The 26,283-nt window shown below is 45.5% G+C and overlaps 1 protein-coding gene across 4 annotated transcripts in view; it reads right to left on the bottom strand.

Annotated features, from left to right (window-relative positions):
• Positions 1-1,610: 1,610 nt before the first annotated feature.
• Positions 1,611-26,283, bottom strand: part of BDNF (brain derived neurotrophic factor) — a 40,695-nt gene continuing 16,022 nt past the window's right edge. For 2 of the 4 annotated variants that reach the window (XM_036384479.2, XM_036384477.2), the window contains exon 2: positions 1,611-6,024. In XM_036384479.2, coding sequence (XP_036240372.1) covers positions 5,263-6,024 — 762 coding nt within the window. In that variant the 3' untranslated portion in view covers positions 1,611-5,262. Of the gene's footprint in view, positions 6,025-22,954; positions 23,189-23,844; positions 24,059-26,283 lie in introns of those variants that run through there. The other 2 variants (XM_036384478.2, XM_036384476.2) reach the window with 2 other exon arrangements.

The following is a 26,283-nucleotide window of genomic DNA, read 5'->3' as shown; positions in this document are numbered from 1 at the left end:
CATCAAAATAAAGCTATCACCCTAAATTCTCTGGTTTGTAGCAACACCACAGTCTCTGAGTACTCAAAATGGTAGGAAGTTGTTTTAAAAAACCAAACTCTACGTATAAAAAAAGTTCAGGGAAAAAAAAACCTCCTCTTCTTCCAAAACACCACATACAGATACTCCCTGCCTTTAAAATTCCAATTCCTTCACAAGGTCAGATGTCAGTGCTCTTTATATTTACTCAAAACAAGGGCATCAATTACTTTTCCATTTTAATTGACCTGCCAGAAGGTGTCTCCTCAATGAGGACTTAATTAGGGGAAGGAGCCTGTGGAAGCCATGTATTAGATCCACCTGGGACAAACTGAAATAAACATCCTCCCCCCGCCATTACACTTCAGTGTAGCCTTCGCTTCTCTTCAAAAACCTTTTATTGCTTTCTATTATTTTTTTGCTGAGTAATTTTAAAGCCTAGCTATGAATCTTTTTTTTTTTTTTTGTTCTTCTCCAGGTGAGCAATCCATGGGAATTCCTTTGTTTTCCCCTCCAGAGCTAGGACTCAGTAGAGAGTGGCTGGCTGTATGGTTAGCACCTGTACCTTCCCGTGCAGCTCAAATCTGCATTTTGAGTGTGTGCATTCCATCTCCTGGGCACCCATGTCATACCATGGACACATATTTAATTGCTGAAGCAAATTCTCTGTGCTGCCTCAGGAAGGAGGCAGGCACATGGCATGGCCAAAAGGCAGCTCTGCCCATCCACATCCCAAGGGCTGCAGCATCCATGTCAGGGTGACAATAAAAAAGTAATGTGCATGCAGGTGTGTTTCATACCAGTGACCATCTGCAGAAGAATAATTCCCTCAGTTTTTGTGAGATATTGCTGGTACTGGGCTCCTGAAAAATCTGCAGCAATAGGTTTTTTGGGGAGAGTGTGGGTTTGTGCTTCCCCCCACCCCCCTCCTTAAGTTATATGCAAGTTTTCTACTCCTCGTGAGGATTTATTGATTATTAAAGGTCTATGGGATAACTAAATGTACAGGCTTGGCAGTTGTAGTAGAGATTATTTTAGAAATGCCAACAAGGTGTTAAATCCAAGGAATCTCACTCCTAGCACTCTGTAGGGTCATAAATCAGTGCAGGGGATATAAATATAAATTTTAAAAAAATAAATATAAATTTAAAATATAAATTTTAAACTAACGATTTAAAAATCAGGCACATGACTGTAGCTATTGAATTTATGTGTCACTTATCCCTTAGCTACTAAGGGTAGAAACTCCCTCCCCCTTATGCTCTTTATTTTATACTTGAGTAAAACCATATATATGTCATTCATGGGCTTTTAGTTCATGAGGACTTTTGTGCTGGAATTAAATGGAAATGCATCATCCTGCAAGCATCCCCAGCTTTCATGTGGAGTAAATTCTTGCTATCCCTCCCCTCCCAATGCTAGCTATGAAACAGGGGGCTACCTGCCCTCCGAGTGAGATTTTATTGCTAAAATAGAGTAAAAATTGTTTTAAAACAAAGAACACACATATTTATAGTAAAACTCAAGTTTGTTTTACAATTAGAGAAAAGTCACATGGTCCCCCAAAAAACCCCATTTTATATATATATATATGTATTTCGAAAATATATTTAAAAACATAAAAAACTCTAGTTAAACATATATTATGTTAATCAGTACACTTAAATATAGCTCAATTATATTTACAATATGACGCAGTTGCTTTTAAATTTTAATGCCAATTTCAGTATTTTCCCAAAAAACCATAAAATTATATAAATATACAATAAATATTTATGTTACACAAGATGAATAATAGAGAACAAGGCCACAGACATGAACTTACAGTTGCAAGAGTCCTTTAACACAGCACTAGGCCTGCTGACATGCATGGAATACTTCTGTCACCAACAGACCACAGCAAGAGTTAATGAAGTTTAATTAAGAGTTTAATGAAGTGATGTGAAGGAAAACCAACCCTCCCCTCTCTGTCTCTGTGTTAACTAAAACTGCCCAGCCTGTGAGCATGGATGTCTAATGTCAGAGCTGTGGGGCTGCAGCTTAATTGCCAATATCAATAATGTCAATATATATCAATCACTATTGCAGGTTAATTGCCAGTATCAATAATATCAATTACTGATCAGTTACTGAGCACAGAGCTGGCATGTTCTGGTGAATATCGCTCTGGTGTAGGTACCAGGCACAGTTCTCCAGGTTAATTGCCAATATCAGTATCAATAATATCAATAATATCAATTCCTGATCAGTTACCGAGCACAGAGCTGGCATGCTCAGGGGAATATCGCTCTGGTGTAGGTACCAGGCACAGTTCTTTGCCAATATCAGTATCAATAATATCAATAATATCAATTCCTGATCAGTTACCGAGCACAGAGCTGGCATGTTCTGGGGAATATCGCTCTGGTGTAGGTACCAGGCACAGTTCTTTGCCAATATCAGTATCAATAATATCAATAATATCAATTCCTGATCAGTTACTGAGCACAGAGCTGGCACCTTCTCAATCACATCTCTGCAATCTCTACGTCACTCTGGTGTAGGTACCAGGCACAGCTCTCTGGGCCTCCAGCTCCACGGGATGTCCTTCATCCCTCTGAAGCCACCATCCCACTCCTCTCATTCTGCCACACCTGCACCACCCTCACTGTGCCAGCTGAGCATTTACAAGCAAAGGATATAGCCACAGTTAACTCTGAGAAGTAAGGAGCTTTATTTCTAGCATGATTTGGGCATTAAGGCTTCTCTTTTGGCAGTTTCTTTGAACTGGCAGTTATTGGATTCCTGTCAGATCCTAGCTATCCCTTGCAGTCTAGCTGAGTGATTTGTTTGTTGCTCCCACATCAGCACCATCCTTTCCTTCCCAGCAGCCAGCCCTTGTTTTGAGAGGAGCCAGCATTAGAGCACTTCTCTGCTGCAGGTGAGCAGTGCTGCTGAGAGCAGCTCCTGAGCCACGCTGGCTTTACCCAATGCCAATTACAACACACACACAGGCGTGGCCCCAGGGCAGTGAAATGCTCAGGTGGAAGCTGGACCTGCCCATGATAAAAGGGATCTTTAAGGTCCCTTCCAACACAAAACAGTCTTTGATACTATGATTTAATTTGCATGAAGAATATCTGAGATGAAGTTTTGAGAATTTCAATAAGGGTTTTTTTTGTTTTGTTTTTTTTTTTCCTGTGTGGGAAATGCCCATCAGCAGTCAATGGGGAAGGCTGAAGTTTGAAGCTCAGGTGGGTCACACAACCCTCTCTTCTCACTCACAGTCTGGCCACTGGCACTTTAACAGGCAGTGACCCTCAGGAAGGGGCTGCCCTTCTACCCAAAGCAGAAGAAATCACTGATGTCGTGTCTGTTAGCTTCCAGCATGGGTTTCTACCAGTGATGACACAAAATCAGTTTTAAATATGCTCTTCAAAGAGCATTCCTGGGGCAAACATATTTCTGTAAGCTTTGCCCAGTCAGAGTTTTAATAAACACAGATTCTACAGCATTCAGAAGCAGATTATATTTTGCTGTATTCTCCTACCTCTTCAGCTATTTTTTATCTCCAGGAGGTACAAATATAGCCTGAGCCTCCAGTGAGCTTTCTAAGGAGCTATTTCAGTGCTCAGCCCACTGTGGCCAGTGTGCTGTGCACAGCTCAGCCTCACAACCTGCCTTCTTAGCAGTACTTCTGTCAGCAGAGGGGGAGCACAGAGTGAGCACATCCCTCAGACCTAAGCAAGCTAAGCCAGCTCTGCCAGCACTTGCTCCTGATTTGCTTCCAGAGTGGATTTTTAGTGGCAGTATTTGTTTCACAAGGTAAGCCTGCCGGCAGAGGTGGAGCCACATGAACACAATGCCAATTTCTTTCTGCTGGAAGCAGCTCCTCTCTGTCCCATTCCCAAGCTGGTTTCCAGGGCTCCTTCAGGCACAGATGCCCCAGGGTGTGCCCACCAGCTCTGCAGGGCTGGGGCTGCTGGCATGCTCTGCAGGGGAAGGGCATCCACGCACATGGCCAAGCTCTGCTCTCTAACGTGATGCACATTCAGTAATGACTGCAACTGGGACAGCCCCAGCCAACCCAAAGCACTGTCATTTGTTCCCAAACTGGCTGAGCTATAAAGTCCCACAACCAGCCTGATTTCAGACCCTCCATCCTCTTTCCTAGACCCTTTTTCTAGTGACACTCTCACCGTGCTTCACCAAGACATTTGATCCAAGCACAGTCTTTTATTATAGGAAAATAATTGCTCGGAACACTATAGAATATTCTCTATATGACAAGCTCCAGTTCTATGGTAAGTGAAATACTTAAAGATCACAACCAATGTCCCTCCAGAGGGAGAAAAGGGGAAAAAAAATTCTCAAACACAAGCAAACATGGTATAAGCAAATGCATGTCTCAAAAGACTGAAAATTGAAAAAGAAAGACAAAAAAAAAAAACCCAACAACAACAAACCACCCCCCCAACAACCAAAAAAGCATGTTGCCATACAGTTAAATAAGTGTTGTCTTTAAGCCTGAAGTTCAACAATGTGAAGTGGAACATCACCATTCTTTTTCAGTTGCCTCTTTTTATTATTTTTGTCAGTAGTCGGACTGCTATTGCAAACACCTTCACAACATACAAAAACCAAATTTTTTTCTAATCCAGAATAACGTAATGATTTTTTTGTTTTTCAATCTGATGGGAGTTCAAAAGTAAAAGAGAAACAGTAAAACTATGACAACAGCACCTTGACATTGTTTTAATTTCAACGCTATCAGAAGTTAGAAGCAGTAAACATATATACTAACAGACTAAAGATACTTACTGTCTAAAATGTAAACAGAATGTTTTGGTTCAATTTATTTTTCTGAAAGAGGACAGTTTATCATTAATTCACAATTGAAGCAGCATGCAATTTTATTCTTTTTTTTTTAAATTTTTTATATTTTCAATTCTTGGCAACGGCGACAAACCACAATGTTATGGAGGAATGTAATGCAGACTTTTTTGTTCGCTTGATTTTCTTTTTCTTTTTTTTTTTTTTTTGATTTTCTTTTTTGTTTCTTTGTTTAAACTTGTGCGCAAATGACTATTGTTCCCCTTCAGGTCATGGATATGTTCAATAAATAGATTGTGTAACCACTGTACTGTATAAACTTCAGTCATACATGCAGTCCATAAAATTATTTTTTACCGAATAATTTACCCTGTTATGTATATATACAAATAGATAATTTTGTCTCAATATAATCTATACAACACGAATCCACTATCTTCCCCTTTTAATGGTCAATGTACATACACAAGAAGTGTCTATCCTTATGAAGCGCCAGCCAACTCTCTTTTTGTTATCCATGGTGAGAGCTCTCACGTAAGACTGCGTAGTTCGGCACTGCGAGTTCCAGTGCCTCTTGTCTATGCCCCTGCAGCCCTCCTTTGTGTACCCCTTGGGGTTGCATTTGGTCTCGTAGAAGTATTGCTTCAGCTGGCCTTTGGGCACGGGGACTTTCTCCAGCACGGTGACGGTGGCCCCGGACATGTCCACCGCAGTCTTTTTCTCGGCGGCCGTCACCCACTCGCTGGTGCTGTCGCAGACGCTCAGCTCCCCGCGGCGCGCGGGGTCCGAGTGGCGCCGCACGCGCATCGACATGTTGGCGGCATCCAGGTAGTTTTTGTACTCCTCCAGCAGGAACAGCAGCGGGGGTTCCAAAGGCACTTGGCTGCTTAGCATCACTCGGGATGTGTACAAGTCTGCATCCTTGTTTCCCTCGCCGGGCTGGATGTTCTGCTCCTCGTCCAGGAGCTCCTCTATGACGTGCTCAAAGGTGTCTGCCAACGATGTCAGCGCCCTGGAACCGGCACTGGGCCCGTTTATGCTCTCCAGAGTCCCGTGGGTCCGGAGACCTGGGTAAGCCAAGCTGCCTTGTCCTCTTAGACTGGCTTCTTTCATTGGGGCAGCTTTCATGCAAGTGAAGTATGAGATAACCATAGTAAAGAAAAGGATGGTCATCACTCTTCTCACTTGGTGGAACTGTAAAAACCAAGAAAAACAAATTAACTTACGAGGTTTGGAGTAATAAAACTCACAAGACTGTGCATTTTCTACAGAGGTGTTCTGCACGCAGTTGCAACTCATTACCAGTGATGAAGCATACTCTTGTTAAAGACTGTGCTTTAAATTAGAGTTTCAGAAAAAGCACAGGCTGCAGCACAGGCAACATTGATCCCAGCAACTCGGCTCCTACATGCTAAAATCACTCAGTGTAAGTATTAGATTAGATACTACAGAGACTCCTTATTTATTGACCAATTACACCTATTCCAAGTAACAGCAAAAGCAGAACTGCTCTTTAGCAATACAACATTTCAGCAATAAAACACAGCTCCACAGCTCTGAGAGGCAAGACTTCCATTTCAAGCGCAAATGTAAATACTTGATTTTGAAGATCTCTCTAAGGCAGAAAATAGCTCATCATTCTGCCCACAAAAAAAAACCCAAACAAACAAGCAGCTGAGCAGCACCAGGATAAACTGCATTTGTGTTTTGAAAGCAATCTTCAAAACACAGGAAGAAGCCATCCAATTGTCAATTTCTCATCTAAACGTAGAAGGTGTATGTATACATAAATAGAGAACAAGAACATGGCCTGGAGCAGTAAACTTGAGCAGGACAGATGCTTGCATCATGTGAACAGCACGGAAGGGGCGTGCTGGAACACACAGCTGGGAAGAGCTACACTGAAGTGACAGCAGCAGAGCCACTACCCTGTGCTTCTCCAGGGCCCCACAGCACCTGTTCTCAGGTGGCTAAAACATTTATTTACACCTAGATAGAGCCCAGGGGCCATCATGAAACCCAGCATCGCCAGCCCTACTGCCATGCTGAAATACAGCCGCTGGCCCGTTTCTCTCACATTCTGCCCCCAAATCTGGCAGGTGTTAAGGGTGTATGTGCATGCTCATCTCTGTCCTCACTGGGAGGGGAGGGGTAGCACCAGAGAGGAGTGCTGGTCAGACAATTCCTCACCAGGCCTGGAATCAGCACAGCTCACTCCTGTGGGGACTCCCAGCCGCGGGGAGCTCACATGAACTCCTGCCCAAGTGCTTTGCTAAGGCTGCTCAGGTAGAAATTGTTTCCTCCTGAAGGGCAGAGTAGATGCTCTAAGTCCTGTTACAAGAAGCACCCCCAAATCCTGCAGTGACAGAGAGCTATGCCTTCTGTCTGATCCCCGGCACTACTACAACATCTATCACACCAGTTGTTATTTTTTCCCTTCCAATCCCTCTTCTCACCAGTTCTGTTTGCTAGAAAGCAGTGGCATTGTTCACATTTTTGAAAAAGCAGCTAATGCATGTTTCAGAGCTTTTGAACTTCATTTGGAAGTACCTCATACTTGGCAACACACATTGGAGTAAATGCTATTTTTGTTTGCCAACAGGGTGCTATGTAAAAAGGCTTACTTTATCTCCAGCAAATGTACTGTGGGAAATGAGTACTCTTATGACTTAACATGGAAAGGCAATTTATCATAAAACATACAAATAAAATGAAATGTGCACTAGAAAGGCAATGTCCAAGATGTAATTAATGAAGGCAGGGTGGGAAGTGTTCAGGTTTATGCCCATGCCCCCTTCATCTCCAGACTCCCACTAAACAAGATTTTGGCCAAGAATCCTTTCTAACCCAGCACTACTCTTCCTTCATCCCTCCATCCCTCTTCCTGTTCAATAGTGTTGTTGTGGCATAGATTTATTAAGATTAAACAAACCTGACATCTGTGACTCAGAGGAACATAGTGTTTGCTCTAACCATGCAGAACATTAATATTTTGCAGTTTTTTCCTGTTGGAATTTTTAAAACATTCTAAAGGGAGTGTCAGATTTCTTCCTCAAATGAGAGGAAAAGAGGCATTACAGAGGTGATTTACAAAAGAAGGAAAAAGATTGCTAGTCTTCCTCTACCCAATGAGAGACAAAGCAACTCTTCTTGTCTTGAAGATGGGTGGCTCAGCTAACATACAAATGCAGAGCCAGTGGAACAGAAAAATAATATTTATACACTCTCTCTTCAGAGAATTGTTTAAAATGAAAAGAACCCCAAACACACACATCACACTCTGTGGCCACCAGAGCAATGAACAGAAAACAGATCTTCTGGCTCCTAACCAAGTTCCTGTTCTTTTTATGGAAGCAGTGCCCAGAGGTCCTGGCCAGTTCCTGACTCTGTGGGACAGAGTCTCTCTGAGCATGTAGGGCACAAGAGAGAGGGCACAAGGGGCACCAAACAAGCACAGAGCAGGGAGAAGTTTGCCCCATCAGGTAAGCACACCAGCTGGAGCTGCTCTGTGCTTTTCAAGCTAGACAAGTGAACAAAGGAGAGAAGAACCCTGGAGCAGGCCACATCCTTCACCCCTGTCACTGGGCTGCTCACCTCACACAGAATAGGGAGAGAACAGAACAGAGGCTGGGCAGCTTCACTCACAACAAGCTGCAAGAAACTGTGTACAACTAGACTCTGAAAAACAACAATTTTTAGACAGGCATGACCCACATAACATCCTGATGATACACTGCTTAAAAGCCAATCCTCTTCCTCCCATTTAAATCTGTAGAAGAGCATGTCAAACTAAGCTTTAGCAGCACAGATAAAGGAATATTGCCAGCAAGAAACCACAGATCAAACATCTACTGCTCTGCAAGTGAGCCCCAGACTAAGCTGAACTCCAGAAGCAGGATGTAAAAACATTCTTCTCTCTATCTTGACAGCAACTTGAGCACTATACAGAGTCCTTATCTTTGGCAGCAAAATTGTATCAAGTGATTTAATACAAGGGTGTAGTATTTTATCACCTGGGAAATATCTTCATTTTAGAGACCATAGCAATTTGTATTAGCAGCTTATAAATATCAACTAGTTCAACATGCTGTAGCAGAATATGATATCTCATGTCACAGACAGAATCCCACAACCTTTCAGCTATTGTTGAACTGACACACAAAAGCATGTGTGCTGGTTTTACCTGGCTTGATTTTTTGATGAGAGAATAAGCCAGCCACAGAAGTGATTTTTTAAAATATCTTTTAATTTTTCAGCTTATTTTGCCCTTCAAGTATTTCTTCCCAATCCTTACCTCAACTCATGAGCCCCTTTGGGTTTCCTTTCCCCCTCCTCTGCTCAACTGTAGCAGAGGAGAATGGCTGAAGAGTTTTTCCCAGGGTGCCTGGCATTTAGCCAGCATCAAACCACAACAGCACGGTTCATCTCTTTCTTAATGAGGCAATACTATTATCCCAATGCAGCATCAATAAGGTCACTGGAACACTTTGGATGGCACCTTCCAGTCCTTTTCCTCTCTGTTCTCCAACCACCAAACCTTCACTATATTGCAAAGATTAAAGGTAGTGCCTGTCCTGTTACCTTAAGTGTCTTGTAAACCCCAAACATTAACATATTGCACATCCTTCTGATGATGAGCCAGTCACTGTGCCACCCTGTGGGGAAGGGGAATTGGGCTGGGAACATGGGAGAAAACTATTTTCCTATTTTCCCAGCCTGCTACTACCAAGAGAGGTATTGATCACTGGGCACAGCCAGCAGTGAGAGGCCTTGCAGGGAGATGCCCCAGCATTTCTGTGCACATCCATGCCTGAGCCTGTGCTGGCAGACTGAGCCACTATTTCACTATTCCCCACAGAGGCCCACCACTGGAGCAACCTGGCTGATAATGCAAGTTCTGAGGGCATCAACACATCTGCATGCCAGACTAGCAGTGTAGCCATGACTTCTTGTAGAAAGACGTGCACCCACAAACACACAATAAAAAAAAATCACTGATGTTACAACATCAGTCATTTTCCCTCCCTTCTCAGGTGTAGGAGGTTCAGGTCTCTACACCACACCTTCTAGAAACAACAAGTAAAGGCTGCAACCCTTCTGCGCTCCTGTTCAGCCACACCTCAGGCCATCAAAGATTGCAGACCTCTCTAGGAGAAGAGATCTTGCTCCATCTGTTGTCCCAGGCACTGAACACCCACGAACATGTACAACATAGATACACAGCAGCCTCCCCGAGAGCCTTAAGCTGCTCCCTCGGGACATGAGGTGTGCCCATCAGAAATCACATTTGAGACCAGCTTTGGAAACACTGTCCATTCTCATGGCCTCAAGAATGTCCCCTGTGCTTTCACACAGCACTCCGGTGAAGCTGGAGCCATGAAAAGAGGTCACCCACTGGAGTGGATCTCAGGAAGATGTGACCTACTTCACAGCCCAATAAAGTCCAACAGTTACAGCTAGAGCAAGGACACGGAATTGTGGCAGGCATCTCCACTAATGGGAAGCAGGCTCATTAAATGAAGGTCACGTCAATTAGCTACAGCTGCTTTACATATGCAGTCAATTACCTTGCTGTACTATTTATTTCAGTATTTGTATTTAATGAAGATTCATCAGTTAATTATTTCATTAATTTTAGGTCTTTTAAGCAAAAATCCACCAGCTTAACAGGTTATATTTCCAGCAGAGGGACCTAAGGAATAGCTGTGAACATGTATTTGCTTTCCTGGATCCCAATATGTGCCATGTGAGTTGAAATAACTTTCAGTAGTGAAGAGATTCATGCTTTAATCTCCAGAAAGGAGTGCGTGAAGGAAGATAAAATTAGCAGCAAGTGACATTCGTTTTGTGCCTTGCCATTTTCTAAGATCTTTACACAAAAGTTCAATTTACTAAACCCTACTGAATGCCACAGGCATGAGTTCCTGCTTTATGCATCATTACCAGAGTGTGTGAACGGATATCAAAATAGGATGCATGTCAGCACATGATTTGCAAAGACTAAATGTACTGAGAACAAATAGTATTAACCTTTATCACATGCATAACTGGATGTCTGACACACTCTACTCATCCTCAAGGCTATTTATGCAGCAAAGTATATAATTACATTTTATTACTGCAAATAAAGCCCCCACCCCCCAATACATACACATGCACACCATATCCAATTTGTATTCTTCTAAGTTGGTGCTTCTTGTCAGGAAGAATAAACCTATTTTACTTTTATTCCCATGTTGGTTTTCCCTGAGGTAATGAAATCTACTTAGTCTTAATGCCAGAGATAGCAGACACTGTGAAGTATTTTGAAGTCCAAGATAAACAGCAAGCAAATTTACAAGAAGTGTTAACTTTAACTAGAACTTTTAGCATGAGAAATTGACTTTCATCTTATGTTGCTAAATATTGTCCGTGGTACAGCTTGTGAGACCAAAGAAACTCAAGCAATGTCTACATTGGCTCTGGAAAACCATGCATCTGTCTAAAGGAATACATGGCATTTTTTGTGGGGTTCCAAGGTTTTATTGGACTTTCTCCTCAGTACATACAGGAATCAGCTTCTGACAACCAGAGGTGAGAAAGCACCCAAAGAAAATAATGGCAAAGTAATAATGCCATGACATCAGAGTCCTGATCCTTCACAGAGCCACGTATCAGAGTTTCCTACAGACTTTGCTCATACCTTCCTTCCTAGACACTCAAGCAGGCCTCAAACACTCACTGAGTGAGAATTCAGCTGCTTTAATGAGTGCAAAGCAGATTCATTGCAAACACACCTAATTGCATTTAAATTGGCTAAGTGCAGGACTGCGAGGTGGTGCTCCCAGCAGGATCTCTGTTGGACACACTCAGACCCAGTCTGCCCATACCAGTAAACAGGAAGGATGAGTTTTGACAGTGTGCACAAGTGAAGAAACAGACCAGGTTCACAGATGGTATCATACATTTTCAGAGAGATATCTTTAGAAGAGATGTGCACTTTTTTAATGCTGTGACAATGGGAACTGATGATTGATCCAGTGACACACTTAGTGCCTTTGGAGCTGTTCATGCAGCCTACCTCACTTGGGGCACTCAAACCACGGGGGAGCTGTGATTCCAGCTGTACTCAAAGAAACTCAGCTCCCAAAGGAGCCTCTGTGTGTGCCACCATTCCCATCAAACACAATGTGCTTCACCACAACATTTTTCGGCCAAAATTTCACGTTGAAATCCCAAGGTATTCACTGAAATGTCCTCCACAAATTTAAACACTACCAAGAGGTTTATTTCTGCTTTTCAGAGTACCATGGGTAGAATAACATGCTGCACTTCTAGTCCTATGTCACAAATACTGTACAGTAGGGATGATACTCTAAGCCCAAAACTCGTGCATTAGCAAATCCCAATTTCAAAACTGACTTCAGAAATCTGCATTTATCTCTTTAGAGTATACATCAAGGTATGTTCACGCCATTACTGTGGTCATTCAGAAGTAACATGAAAGCAATCTCTGTGAAAGGAAGGTTCACCTATAGAATAGGGTACATACTCCCCTCCCACTCCCCCATGAAACCAATCCATTAAGTAATTACTCTATGCCAAGATGCCCCCTCCATGGGGGCAGATAATTACAGTTCTCTGAAATCATTTGCTTCAATAGCCACTAGAGCTTTAGAAAATGCTAATTCAACCTGTGTGCAAAAGAGCATTAAGGCAGAACCTCAGACCTTTGAGCAGCATCTGTAGTTTGTCTTCTGTTTCACTGGGGCCCTTTGGTATGAAACACTGCACTGAATCATCACAGGACTAAGCTATTCTGCCAAGTACACACATGAAGCTCACAGAGGAGTCAAGGATAATTGGCACCCAGAAGCAGGAACAGAACAGACCATGTTGTGCAATCTAGCACAAGTTGGATCCCTTGAACGGTGACATGTGCCCAGCATCCTGGAACAACCCAGGAGTTCCTGCACCGGTTGAGCTTGGATCTCAGAGTGCCTACAAACTATTGAACAGCATGTGAAGCATCCCACACAGGCATCAGTTCTGCTGCAAGTGGCAGCTTCCTAGGACCTACAGAACATTAGGCACCCAACAGGAACGAAAGTGAAGATTTGCTAAGGAAAAGAAATGGTTAAAAAGCATGATGATCAGATGGAGCAGTTACCAGTGGTTTGGGCAGGCAGTGCTTTCACCAGGGTGAGGAGAGGATAGCAAGGGCTATTCCTGCTTGTTGCAGGACTCTTACCTTGCAGAGACCCTGACTGCGTGTGGCACCGCTGTGAGACAATGCCTCGCTTTTAGCCATAGCCAGTACTTGAAATGCAGCTGTACATTGTGATGTGCAGGAACCAGAAACCAGAACTGCTTGTTGTGAGAGCCCTGACAGGTATTAACAGTCCTCCTGCATTTGCTAGTGGAGTTTCAGTCATCTTTTGGCTGTCTGCCCTTGTGTGTGGATTTTCTTGACACATGCTCAGTCCAGCTGTCAGCACAGCATCCCCATGGAAATCATTTCCATACACAGGGCAAGGAAGAAAAGCTTACTCTGAGGTACCACAGCACTTCCTGGCAGTATTCAAGTCCAAAGTTACATGGAGCAGAACCACAGCAGAAGGAGGAATCTGTAGGTTTGCAGATTTCACCTCAATCAATGCTAACAGAATAACGAGGACTTGTACAAGGATGGAAGGATTTGCTTATTGGGAATCCACTGCACTGGGCAGCCAGCCCTGCCTGTGTCTTGCTGTGACAACAGCTTTATCTTGGGAGATAACACTACAGGAAAATTATGTCACTATGTTAACATAACTGCACTGAAAACACTTTGGCAAGAAGTGCTCTTTCACCAATGATATTTTACACTGACAATACAGGTTCCCACAGATTTCAAAGCATTACAGTTTTCAGCTTTTTTTCCCTCACCTTCTAAGTGGTTTCATGTTGAAACAAGACTTTTGCAATTCCTATGGCTGGTACTCTATCCTAATCTATTTTAAAAATCTGGGGGCCAACTTCAGCCAGATTCAGCAGAGGGATACACAGGGTCACGCTGTATGACCAGCATGCCAGCACCTGAGAGTGACCCAAACAAGCTCTTCTCCTCCTCCATCCTTGGGCAAACACCAGTGTACACTGTATTTTCCCTTTGATTTCACAAGCTCCACTGAGGGAAAGAGTTTGGAATCCCTAGAAGGAGTGAGGAGGGTACATCTGGCAAAGATGCAAGGGTTTGAAAACAATCTTCATTAGCTGTACTGCTCAAGGTACACACATTTAATGGAACATAGAGAAAAGAAGCCCCTCCCTGCAGTCTTACAGGAAAAATTAATTTATCCAACCCCTGCATTCTCCCAGCTGTATAATGGTATAATTTCTTTCACCAAGGAGTGTTACACTGTGATTTCTGTGAATTACACAGACATTGGAACCTTCCCTTTCCTAATTAAAAATGAGGTTACATGGTTCCTGACTTTTCACACTTGCCACCAGACATTCCAGATTGTGGCATCATGGGGAATTATATCCACAAAAATTATGGAAGCTCCTTGAAGGACTAAGTTCCAGTGGACCTAATTCTAGTGGACACAGTCCCTGCCTGGTATAAATCCACAGTGTTTCATTCATAGACTTGTATCAGTTGCAAAGGTGACCAGTATTTATGTGGCCAGAAAATCAGATGGGGTCACAACCTAAACTACAGCTAATAGCTGTATCAGAACAAAATGTGACAGGTTCCAGCAAAGCAGCTTCCTCAGGACTCCTGAGGGATACATGGATACTTGGTAATCCAGTCTAAAGAGAAAGGAAAAATCCTTTCTAGGTGTGCAGGCTAGCTCTTCTCTTCCCTCACTGATATAAGCACATAAACAGCCTGGACATGTCTATAAAGAGAAGTATGCAAAATCCAGCCCAGCACCACCTAATGTTCCTCACTTGGGTGTCCCATTTCATGCACAACCCCCCACTGAACAAAGTGGCTTTGCTGCCAGCAAAGCACTGTTCTCACTGTAAGAGCCCTTAAGCTCCAAAGGGTAGGTTTGTATATGAGATTTCAGTCTTTAAATAAACACGTCTCTAGAAAAACTTCAATACCTGTCCCTTCATGTAAGCAGATCCCACTATGCTGCAGGGAAGGACAGCTTCTCTTCTAATAGCTGGGGGTGGGGGAGGAAAGAGAAAGTTAAAGCAAGAAACATCAAATTACACAATTAGTCTTGGAAACAGCCAAGTATTCTCCCTCTCCCAAACATTTCCACAACATAACAGAATAGCTGGAAAAGTCACCGTCCTATTCAAAATCAAAAGCAAAAATGTCACACAAGAGATAATTAGTAGTTATAGAGAGGCAAAGAGGTTGCCAGAACTAAGAAATCTGGTACTTAAGCTGCTGTGACTCTCCAATTGTACAACACTTTTTGGAGAACGTGCTATCAAAGCCTCCAAAGTGCTTTGCAAACACTGACTCCCAACATCCTTAGGTGAGAAGGAACCACATCAGAAATGGTGTTTCCCCTCTGGGCAGCCTAAAGCCCACAAGTATTTTAAACATTTTACCCCAGATTGCAGCAAGTCACCACTGAACCAACCAGAGGAGAACAGGGGAGCTCTTGCTCACAACCCCTCAATTCAGCCAGTACACAAAGCTGCCTTTACCATGCGTACCACAGGCATATTTTGCTAATCTCTCCACGGCAATTTAGATGCCTGACACAGAAAAGATGCTGATTAAAACCTGAGGGGTATTACTTGGAATACATATGCTAGCTCACTTCCATCTGTGTCATTATTAGCTCCTGACTGTAGGTTAACTCTAGGGCATGTTGTCACGAGCCTAAGGTGGGGTGGCAGAAACTCCTGCTATTGCCATATGGCTTTTTGTTTCTGCTTGCATTTTTCAGCTTTTAGCCTCATGCTTCCAATTTGTGGGCTCAAGCACTACATAACAAAGAGCAACAGGGAAAACGAAAATAGTCTTAAGATACAAATATTCTTCACCGTTAAAACCTCTAAGTTAGATTTGAAATGCCACACAAGTTCCTATCTCATCCAGACCACAGACTGCTTTTACCTGCAGCAAACTTGTTATGAAATTTGGGGAAGACCAATTCCCATAAAGAAGTACTACTGCACAAGCAAGTATTTACCAGCCCTACAAACACAAACCAGGCAGCTTTGCAAGGACCAAGGGTCATCCTTAATTTAGATTAAATGGAGAACAGCAAGGTTATGCCTACTTGTAATAGAGGTAGCAGCACCATCATCATCAAAGCACTAAAAGGAAAAAAGATGACTGAGTTCCAGTTATCTTCATCCCCAATGCACATCCACAGAACCAGCTTTATGTTAAAATACCAATGGCTCAATGCTGTCCTTAAAAAAACTACAGGTCGTGTTTTGAGGTACGCCTGATCATGACAAATTACAAAATATGCAGAGCATCAGCAGTTCCCCTGCAGCCATTTTCTAGTGAGCACAATTTGAATACTAAAAGGTCTGTCTGGTGGGGCTTTGCAACTGAAGACTTGCTCTAAAGTGTTCAATTCAAAGTAGACATGGAAGTTATTTATTGTGTTTTCTAGTCTCACTGCATACCTGTCCTTCCATTAGCTAAAGGCAGGGAAAATGATTTACAGTATTTCCAAGCGAAAGAGTCTGTAAATTCTGTAACCGTTACAGGAATCAGAGCAGGATAAAAATATACAACCATTTCCAAGTTGGACAAAATTGATTAGGAAATAGGCGGTATGACTCCATGCTTGAAGTTTATGAACTTCAAGATGCTGCCTACAGGTTTGTCACTCTCAAAGGCAGACTTCTTGGAGGCTTAGACGTCTAACTAACTTATTCTTAAACATTATTTCTGGGTTTTTTTAATGGAGGCATGTGGATTTCACTCATTCTTTTGCAATGACCTTGTTCATTGGTGACACTGCTCCTACTTTTGCAATTGCAATGGCAAAAAAGTTTTGCACAGGGGACAGCAGAAATTTATCATTAGTGCAAAATCAAGAGAGACAAAGGACTAAAATCAGTCTTTCAATGAAGGCAGCTTCATTCCTTGTTTTAAATTCATGTGCCGATCATTAGCCTTTATGGGGAAAGCTCATTTCCAGACATCTCTTGCCAGTCAAAAACTCTGTATGTCTGTGGAAGTTGTAAAGAAGCACCTGCTCCTTCTCTTTGCACCATTTCACTGGCATCCATTTGCCAATGCCACCCCAGTAAATATTCTGTGGCTGTAATGACACGTGAAGCATCCTTTTTTGCCTCCCATAAAATAAAAACAATCCTTCACCAGTCTACAAGACATAAGCTGACAACAACAACAAAAAAACCATGACATTGACATAAATGGTAGTGTTTGTATCTGGAAAAGCAAAAATGCACAACTTCAGATGTGTTTATTTCTAGTGGAGGTTCAACCCATCATAAAGCTAAAGGGTGGTCATGGTGTTCAGAAGGACATTCATAGTTCACCACAGTTTCCTGGCACAGGTTCTGGTTAAATCACTCTTGCCAGCTCCAACTTGTTATTGAATTTGCTTCCTCCTCACGCTGGCTTTCTCAGTACAAATTCTATCAAACAGCATTTCTCTCTCAGCATTTATGGCTCAGTCAAACTGGATTATCAACTCAGAAGGAATGTAAATAGCAAGAGAAGATCCAAGTCTTAATGGAGGCAGCCAGCAGGCAGAATTACCTAGAAATACTTCAAAACAAATCCTGTCACTCATCCCAACAGCATCCACACACCTCTGTGTTGGAAACACAGTGGAGCCACAACCAACACCAAAGAAGGCCTCAGCCATCTGTTCTTTATTGTTCCTCAGTACAACCTTTTATACTCTTGATCCTGCATGGATTCCACCTGTGTGCCCTCTGCTCCCTTTGGGGATTGCTCAGCACCCCTGGGCACCCCATGGCTCATTGCTGTCAGTGCTGCTCACCTGTCCTGCACAGCTGGAGCCACTGGGGATGAGGCTGGGCCACAGCCCCACTCCCAGTCAACACAAACTGTGTGCCCACAACACTCCTGGGCTACACTGAGAGCTGTGACTAAGGGGAGAGGTTGGCTTTACTAACCCAGCTTTTCAACAAAGTTTACATTTCTTTTCTTCTCAGTGTATCATGTACTGAATGCTCTACTAGAGCACCATGGCCAGTGTAAAGATGGATAAACTAAACCATATGAATATGCAAGATGTTGCACCAAGCTTAAAAAGTGAATGGCTTAAAAAGTGAATGACTAAGGAATCCAGAGATCAGAACCTTTAATTAAATCGATATGAAACAGCATTTCTCCAGGAGCAGTTAAAAAAAACCCCAGGATTTAGATCACATTAGATAAGGCACAATATGCACACAAGATTAAGCTTAACTCACTTTTAAAAGATATATAGTAAAGGATTCTGGGTTGAGTCTTTTACATGCTGAATTAATAAAGAGCATAGAACAGCATTTTGCTCAAGGTTTTGCCTAGTTCCATTTTTTCCCAGATTCCTCCTGCATTCATGCAAAGCCTACTCGTAACTCAGTGCACATACCGGAAAGGTTGAGGCTGATGTGGAACTCCAGCGGGCCAAGAACAGTTTTTCAAACTCTAGTTTGCTATTACAACTCTCACGCACCCTGATATGCTATAAGCAGTTTGCAGTTGCCTCCTGACTTGTGGCAAATATCCCTGCATCACAGTTTCCCACAGGAGAATTCTGTTCCCTCAGAAGCTTTGGATTAAGCTCCTATCCCAGTCCCACTGACAGACTTCAAATATCTTAAGAAATGTAAAAAATCATCACCTGGGAAGTAACACAGTACATGCAATTATCTAGTGGGTTGCATTTTCGGGGCTCTGTGAGGTGATTTCATCAGCTCCAGGTTTAATTATGTTGGTTTGCTTATTCCAGGAGGCATTTGATAGCTGAGAGCTAGCAGTTATAAAAGCTCCAAAACATACTGTGTCTCTAAGAGTCAAACAGAAATAACTGAACATGAGATTAGGAGTTCAGGGGGTAAAAAAAGGCTCATTGTTTCCCTCTGTAATCAGGAAACAAATTAAGTAGGGAACACAGCTTTTCTCTCAAATGCAGAGGAAGAAACTGCTATAGCAATTTGATGTACAAAACAAAAAAACAAGGAGCAGATACTAGTTCATTCCATGTTGTTAGATTTGAGATAGTAATAAATAGCTACACATTCAACTTGACTTTGATACTTAACTTTTAAATTGAGAAAATTCTCAGTCTAGTGAAAGCAGTCTAAAGGCTGCTGAGTTCATACATTTGGGGAAATCACTTTGTTTCTCTTCCAGCAAATATATACTAAAGGACAGTCCCCAACAAGTAGACTTCAAAGATGGGATAGGGAACAAACCAACCTTCAACTGAACTCAAATCCTTAAATCCTAATTCTACACTGCACATTACTGGTGTAAGCTTTACAAAGGCTATGGAGCCTCAGCAGCAGCTGCACCAAACCCTTATAAATTTGACTTGCAAATACTTCTTTAGGTGCAGTCTAAATTAAATCAGCAAATGCTTGTCTGAAAGTGATGCTTCTTTGCTTACCTACTTAAGGCACACAAGGAAGACTGTGTAAAACTTAGTTATCTGCATCACGAGAACAGGATTCACAGGTAATCATCAATTACAGGGCTAAAAAAGTCTGCACTCATACACTAAATCTACACTGTGGAGTAAGGACTGGGATTATGGACTCATTTTCAAGGTGCAAGCTCCCTTGCCAGAGGCAGCCTGAGCACCCTGTGTGGTTCGTGCATCTCTAGGTGGCAGCAGCTGCTCAGATTTTGAGATACTGTAAGATGCTTATCTCAAATTTAGCAACCAGTATCCTTCCATCCTCCTAGAATTGCCTTTCCCAACGCGAAATGTGACCCCCTCCCCCATTTCTTCATAATTTATAGTAGTCTGTAGCTGAGTCACAAGGATTTCTGCATTTTCCTAACCAAGTACACAAGAAAAGAACTGAACTGCCAAAGGATTGAGGTAATTTATAGCGTAAAGCATTGAGAGCTTCTAGTCGATCAAAGGACTCAGAGAAACAAATATAAGAACAATCGTGCCTTCTGTTCTCTACAAATGCCACGGCCAGAAATAACTGTCCTAATTAACTGGTTTCAGAAAATGACTTCTCTGAAAAATACAATATTCTTACCAAGGAAAGTATACAACTGCTACAGCCCCATGGCAGCTGTCAGCAGGGCATGAAAAATCACTAAATCAAGTTTCCTTTTGCTTCCTCTGGTTGGGCATGGTACTCATCTTCAGACAGCTGGATCTCTTCATGGTGCCTAAATGGCGCTGTAAGGAGACATTCCAGTACCCCCGGTATCAGTGTTACCGAGAATTGCAGTCACATCAGGCCAGTACCAGCCCGGCCACGCTCTGTTCACTGGTTATAAAGGGCAGACATTGTACCTGAGATGAGGTTGGCTTTTCTTAATTTTTGGTAAGACTGTTGCCTGGTCAGTCGTGCCCACGGCATTTCCAGTATTCCAGACAGTTTTGTGTTCCCTGTCGCTGTTGGGCGCAGCAGCGGAACTCCACCAGTCCACAGCTGCCTGACAGTGAGGTCCTGAATGCTGGGAAGGAGAAAAGGCTGAGGCTGACCCTACAGATCACCTACACTTCACACATGAGACTCTTTTCCCTGTTCCACGTGGACAACTCCTGCAAACAGTGTTCCTCCGTGGACTGCTCAGCACCTGGAACTGGTAACAGGCAAGTTTAAAGTGCCATGGCAGAGTTGCACAGCAAAATCTGTTATGTATTGTTTGTATTACAAGAGCATTGGTGAGTTCTTGTTGGGTACCAGAAAGAGCAGACAGGCAAGACTAGCTCTGCCTCAAAGAGCCTGCAGCTAAAGGTAAGAGTGAATGGTAGATGGATAAGGAAACAAAGTAAGTAAGGTTTGTGAGCCGACAGACAGGGACACAGCCTACCAGCCCCCTCCCAACTCAGGCACCAGGCAGTTCACACAGTGCACACCTGTGCTGCCTCCTCATGGGCTATCACAGCATCCAAGGGCTGCTACAGAGCCTTCCTGCTGGGACTGGAGACAGTGGGTGATTGGTTAACAGTTCACTTCAGCCACACACAAAACCAGCTTAGCTTCAGTGCCTTTAAAAGCTTCCTTTTAAAGGGTGTTTACAACTAAGGATTACCAAGAATGCCAGTGTATGAACTGATTTAAGAAATGATTGAGAGTTTCCCAATTAAGCAGCATTTCAGCTGTTTAGAAGAAACCAAGTGCTCACAACATACGCTTGAAAACAGGTCAAGACAAGTTGGCAATTAACCTATTAAAAGCACATATCCTTCTCTAGTGGAGCCTCCAACAATTCACACAATGCCTCATGTGAGATTTCTAGTGTAGGCACGGGGCACATTCTTAGAAGAACTTTTCAGCCTTTTATACAAACCAGGAAGGCAAGTATGATAAATACAATTTTTTTTCCTCTTTTTTTTTTTTTTAATAGGACCATACTTATTGCACAAGTCACTCAGTGGAGTGACTTGTTTCTCCTCTTCATGCTGTGCTTACCCATAGGAGGGCTGAGAGGGTCTCCTTATTCCAAGTTTCTTATGACCTGCTTTTATACGTGCACTCCCTGAGAGAATTCTCATCTGAGCAAAATGTACAGCTTCTGTGTTTTCCTTACAGCAACAGCAGAGTAAGAGTTGCACAAATGCTTCAGCTACTGCAAGGACTTTTTAAGTGCAGCCACTTTCAGCTCAGCACTATCATGTATACAAAGCTTTTAAGCAAAAGCACAGAACCTTATTTTCCCCTATATTTTTTGCACGTATTAACGAGCCTTTAAAAACCTTTGCATCTGTGCACTACATTCTGTAGTATTTCAGCATATTGCAGTACTTCCCAAGCACTACTGTTACAACATAATGCCTTGCTGCTTAACAGCTTGAAGTTACACTTTTTTTCAGTTTACTCCTGCTCTGTCCAAGATAAAAGTCCTTTCCCATCTTCCTCCACCATTCTATCTGGATTTATTCAGATGAAGTGCTCTTCATCTTTCTGACCTGGTTTACCCTGATTTCACAGCCACATAACAACAGGATCTACCCTGCAGTTCCGGAAAGCAGAGAGCACTTGCAGCACGAACAGAAGGCACACTGCTTACAAATGGGTTTTCCCAGACAAGGTTCAGTGAAGCTGAACATTAGCGGTAGTACTACAGCAGAAAATAGATATGTTAGATTTGAAACAGAGGCGCCGCTTTGCTCTGAGACCCAGGTGAGGGACGGCACTCGTTCCTGCAGAACATCACTGCCTGTCTTCTCCCTTCCCCGGCTCTGTTTACACAGGCAGTGCCCTGGAACTCCGCTCACAGGAAGCCGCAGCATCCCCCGGCAGCTGCTGCCTCCTCTCACACGCCAAACTACGGGATCCGCAGCGAGCCTGACGCCGAGAGCATCCCCTCTGCTGACGTCCTTCCATCCCCACACCAACCCTGGGCCACCGCTGGGCTGCAGCTCTCACCTGAGGGCTTGCAGGCAGCGAGCAGCTTTGGAAGCAGAGCCCACGACTGACACAAACACGCTACCCAACACAAAAGAGCGGGCAAGATGATGATCTTCTTACTTAGGACGGCCACTCGTGTTAACAGAGCCAAGTCCTCACTTTTGTGACCAAAAAGCCATTAAAAACTTGGTGCTGTGAAAGTTCCTCCTGCCCACAAGCAGGCGGCTCATTATCCAGCCCTTTGCTCGTATCTACAGACAACCAAGGAAATTCATTTTATCTATTTATCACCATGAATTAAAGATTACAGAAATACTGGCTGAAGAAAAATGTATTGCCAGGATAGATTCTTTGCATTCATTAGAACTGTGTTACTAGAAACATAAATAAGTAATGACTATTGATCTTGCATAACCTCAGAAGAGCAAACTACAATAAACTGAGAGGAAAAGGACAGATCTTAACTGGAATGTACAAACCAAAACACCAACAGCACCTCTTAAAAACAACCAAGCAAAGCAAGCGTGGCCCACAGCTTAGACACCTCACGCTTTTAATCCTAGGGGGAAAAAAAGAATAAATCTATGGGACAGCCCAAGGTTCCCGAAGTATTAATTAAACCTCTTCCGAACAAATTTACCATTTAAGCCCAGGGTTTTTTCCTGGGTGCGGGCGTGTCTGACCCCGATACGAATCCACAGCCGGTGGGTCGAGGCCAGTCGCTGCTCCTTGCCGAGCCCCGACACCTCCGGCCGCTCCGTGCGCCGCCCTGCCTTCCCCTCGCTGCCGGGGCACCGGGGCTGCCCGCGGTGCTGCACCGGGACGGCCGGAGGAGCGGGCGCCCGCGGCACCGGCTCCCGGAGACGGTGCCGGGCATGCTCCACATTCCAGCGACGGTCCAGCTTCAACAAGTGCATCGCGCCCCTCCCTGACGGCGCCCGGCCCTCCCCGCACCCCCCGCCCCACGGCCGGGCCCCGCCGCTCCGGCCCCACAGCCGCGCCCCGCCGCGGCCGCTGCTGCCGCCCCACGGCCGGGCCCCGCCGCTCCCCCGTCACGGCTCCGCCGCCGCCGCTGCCTCCCCCCGGCCATGCCGCCGTCTCCCCCCGGCCCCGCCGCTGCCCCGTCACGGCCGGGCCCCGCCGCCGCCGCCGCCGCCGCGCACGGAGGGAGGAGGCCGGGCCGCCGCCCCGCCGCGCGCCCGCCGCCAGGGGGCGCGCCCCGCCGCCCGAGGGGCCCCGCCGCGCCCCGCGCCGGGCGCCCGCCGCCGTCGGGGAAGCGCCGCCGGGCCCCGCGCTCCGCCGGCCCCGCGCCGCCGGCAGCGCGCTCCCGCTCCCGCCCGCCCCGGCAAAAGCCCCGCCGGGCACCGGCCGCACCGACAGGTGCGGGAACAAAGGGGCGCAGGGCGCGCCGGCCCTCGCCCGCCCTTACCGCTCCCCGACGCCTGTCGCCGGCCGGCGCCCGCCCGGCTCCGCGGCCGCCCGCGCCCCCTGCTCCCGGCCCCTTAAGTTTCCCGGCGGGGCGCCGCGTACCTTGTCGTCCACACAAAGCCTGTCCGGGTCCCCTCCGGGAAGTCACATCCTCTCCCGGGCGCCCAGTCCCACCGACCGCCTCCCGCCGCCTCGACAACACAGGCGGCGTCTCAAGTGTCTCATCAAAGCTTTATGAGGGGCGGGAGGGCAGCGCGGCCGGATCCCACACTCCCGCCGCTCCGCCGGAGCCTCCCGGCCCAGCCCCGCCGCCTTCTCCTCGCCGAGCGGCTTCGCCCCCGGCCGGCGGCTGCGGCGGCCGTAGGCACCGCGCTGCCCCGCTCCGAGTCTCCGCACCGCCTCCCGGCCCCGCCACCGCCCCCGCCCCGCCCGCCCGGCCCCGCTCCGCTCCGCTCCCCCGGCGCTTCCCGAGCGGGGAGCGGGGCGGGGGGGTGCCGGTCCGCCCGCGGCGGGATATTGGTTTACTCCGCCGGGTATTAAGCAAGCCCAATCCATTTAAATATCGCTCCCGCGCTGACCTCTCCGTAGTTCGCCTATTAAGAATGCAATCAAGATAATAACAGGCATTGCTTATTAATGAGCGCCCCAGGTAACGTTACACCGGTGACTTTCTGCAGGCGCCCAGCGGGAGCTCAGTCCCGGCGGTCCCGAGGCAGCTCTGCCCAGCCCGGGGCCGGGATGGGACCGGCACCGGCACCGGGACCGACAGCGGGGCCGCCCGTCGCATCAGCGCCCGCCGGCGGAGCCGGGGCCGAGCGCGGAGCCCGGGGATGTCGGGCGGAACGGGCGGCTCGGCTCTGCCCGGCCGGCCGCCCGCGGGGAGCATCCTGTACCCCCTGACAAAAATCTGTTTGGCCATCTCCTCCTCCTCCTCCTCCTCCCGCGCGTGCAGCGAGCACAGTAAATTATTGATAGTGGAAATTGAATGGCGGAGGCAATAATGGTATCCCCTGATTGACCGGCTCCATTTGATCTCGGTAAAGACAGAGGGATGGCACGCTCCGGGCTGGGCTGGGCTGGGCTGGGCTGGCCGCGGCGAGCGGGAGCGCACGCGTGTGCCGCCGGCTGGAGCGACCGTGCCGTGCCGTGCCGTGCCGTGCGAGGGGAGCTGGCTTCACCCCCTGCCTGGCATGGGCTCCGGCAGCCTCGCCTCTTCCCTTCCCTCTTCCCTCCCAGGCAAAATTGGAAACAGCTGATTTTCAGGAGAAGCTAGCGCAACTCTTTCACGAATTGGTTAAAACGCATATTTTTTTTCTACGCCTCAAAGCCTGACTGCCATCTAATTTGCAATTAATGCCAAGGGCCCATTCACTCCACGCACTTGTGAAAATTTATTTATCCTAGGAGAAATGTGTGCAACTCATTGCTGCCCTCAGACAGTCTGATTGCCTGTGTGCTTTTGCTATGAAACACCTGCATTTATCAGTAAAGTGAAGAAAATAACCCAGGTGTTTGAAATTCGAGTACACCTAAGGCCTTCCATATAAATCCACCTTTTAATATATATTAAAAGAAAGATTCCTGGTGGTTAATAACCTTTGCAGCTTTAAGAACTTAAAAAAAAAATCATGCTTGAGTACCACATCACCATCCTTCTTGCACTTGGGGGTTTGGTTTCGCGTGTTTGAACTAAAAATGTCAGCGAGCGTGAAGACAGTTCTACCTCTTTTTGTCTCAGTGTTTTCCAGTCCAAATCTATCCAATTTATGAGAAAGGAGACATTTTCAAAGCCTTCACTAACAGCCTGGGCCTGAGGAATTACGTCCAGCCCTTGCTGGCTGATGGATAGTCACTAATCCAGGTAGCTCTTCACGCCAAGTCCTGCTCTGCTATTTCTCTGTTATTCAAATTCTGCCATTGGGGATACATCAAGCACTCCTTTCCCCAGTATAAGCTTACAACTCCCAGCAACAATGCCAGGTGGATGTTCCAGAGGCGTGTCAAACCCGTGCTTGTACCTGGAATTTGCGAAGTTAACGTGTACATTTTATTTTCCTGCGTTAGCCTTTGCTCCACAGCACCATTTAACTTTCCAGGTGTGACTGTGTTAGTGTGGGTACCTGATTTCACCAAGGCAGCACGTTTTCAGCAGCCCTTTTGCACAGCCACGAAACAGCACAGTTCCAATACTCCGTGTTTATAAGGTAGTGGGTGAGTGCAAGTATTTGGATGATCTAGCAGACAAGTTAAACAGCAGCAGGAGAGGCTACTTTAATCAGCTGTAATGTAATACACTGCACACTTGTTATTCCTGGAGGAAAGGCTCTTCTGCTAGGACACCAGACATGCAGATGAGCAGCAGCAAATATCATGCTTTAGAAACACTGCTGGCTTTTTCTCAGGTGTGAAGGGGAAGGGATATACTCTGAAAAAAATCTGCTTGCAATCAGATTTTTTTTTTTAATTTTGGAAAGGAAGCATGTTACAGACAGCCTGACAAGTGCTCACTCTGTGGGAAGCACTTCAGCTCAGCCCTGCTCA

The sequence above is a fragment of the Molothrus ater genome, chromosome 6 (genome assembly GCF_012460135.2).
Source record: "Molothrus ater isolate BHLD 08-10-18 breed brown headed cowbird chromosome 6, BPBGC_Mater_1.1, whole genome shotgun sequence".
Lineage (NCBI taxonomy): Eukaryota > Metazoa > Chordata > Aves > Passeriformes > Icteridae > Molothrus > Molothrus ater.
Note: the sequence above shows the minus strand (reverse complement) of the source record. Positions and strands in the feature narration are given on the sequence as shown.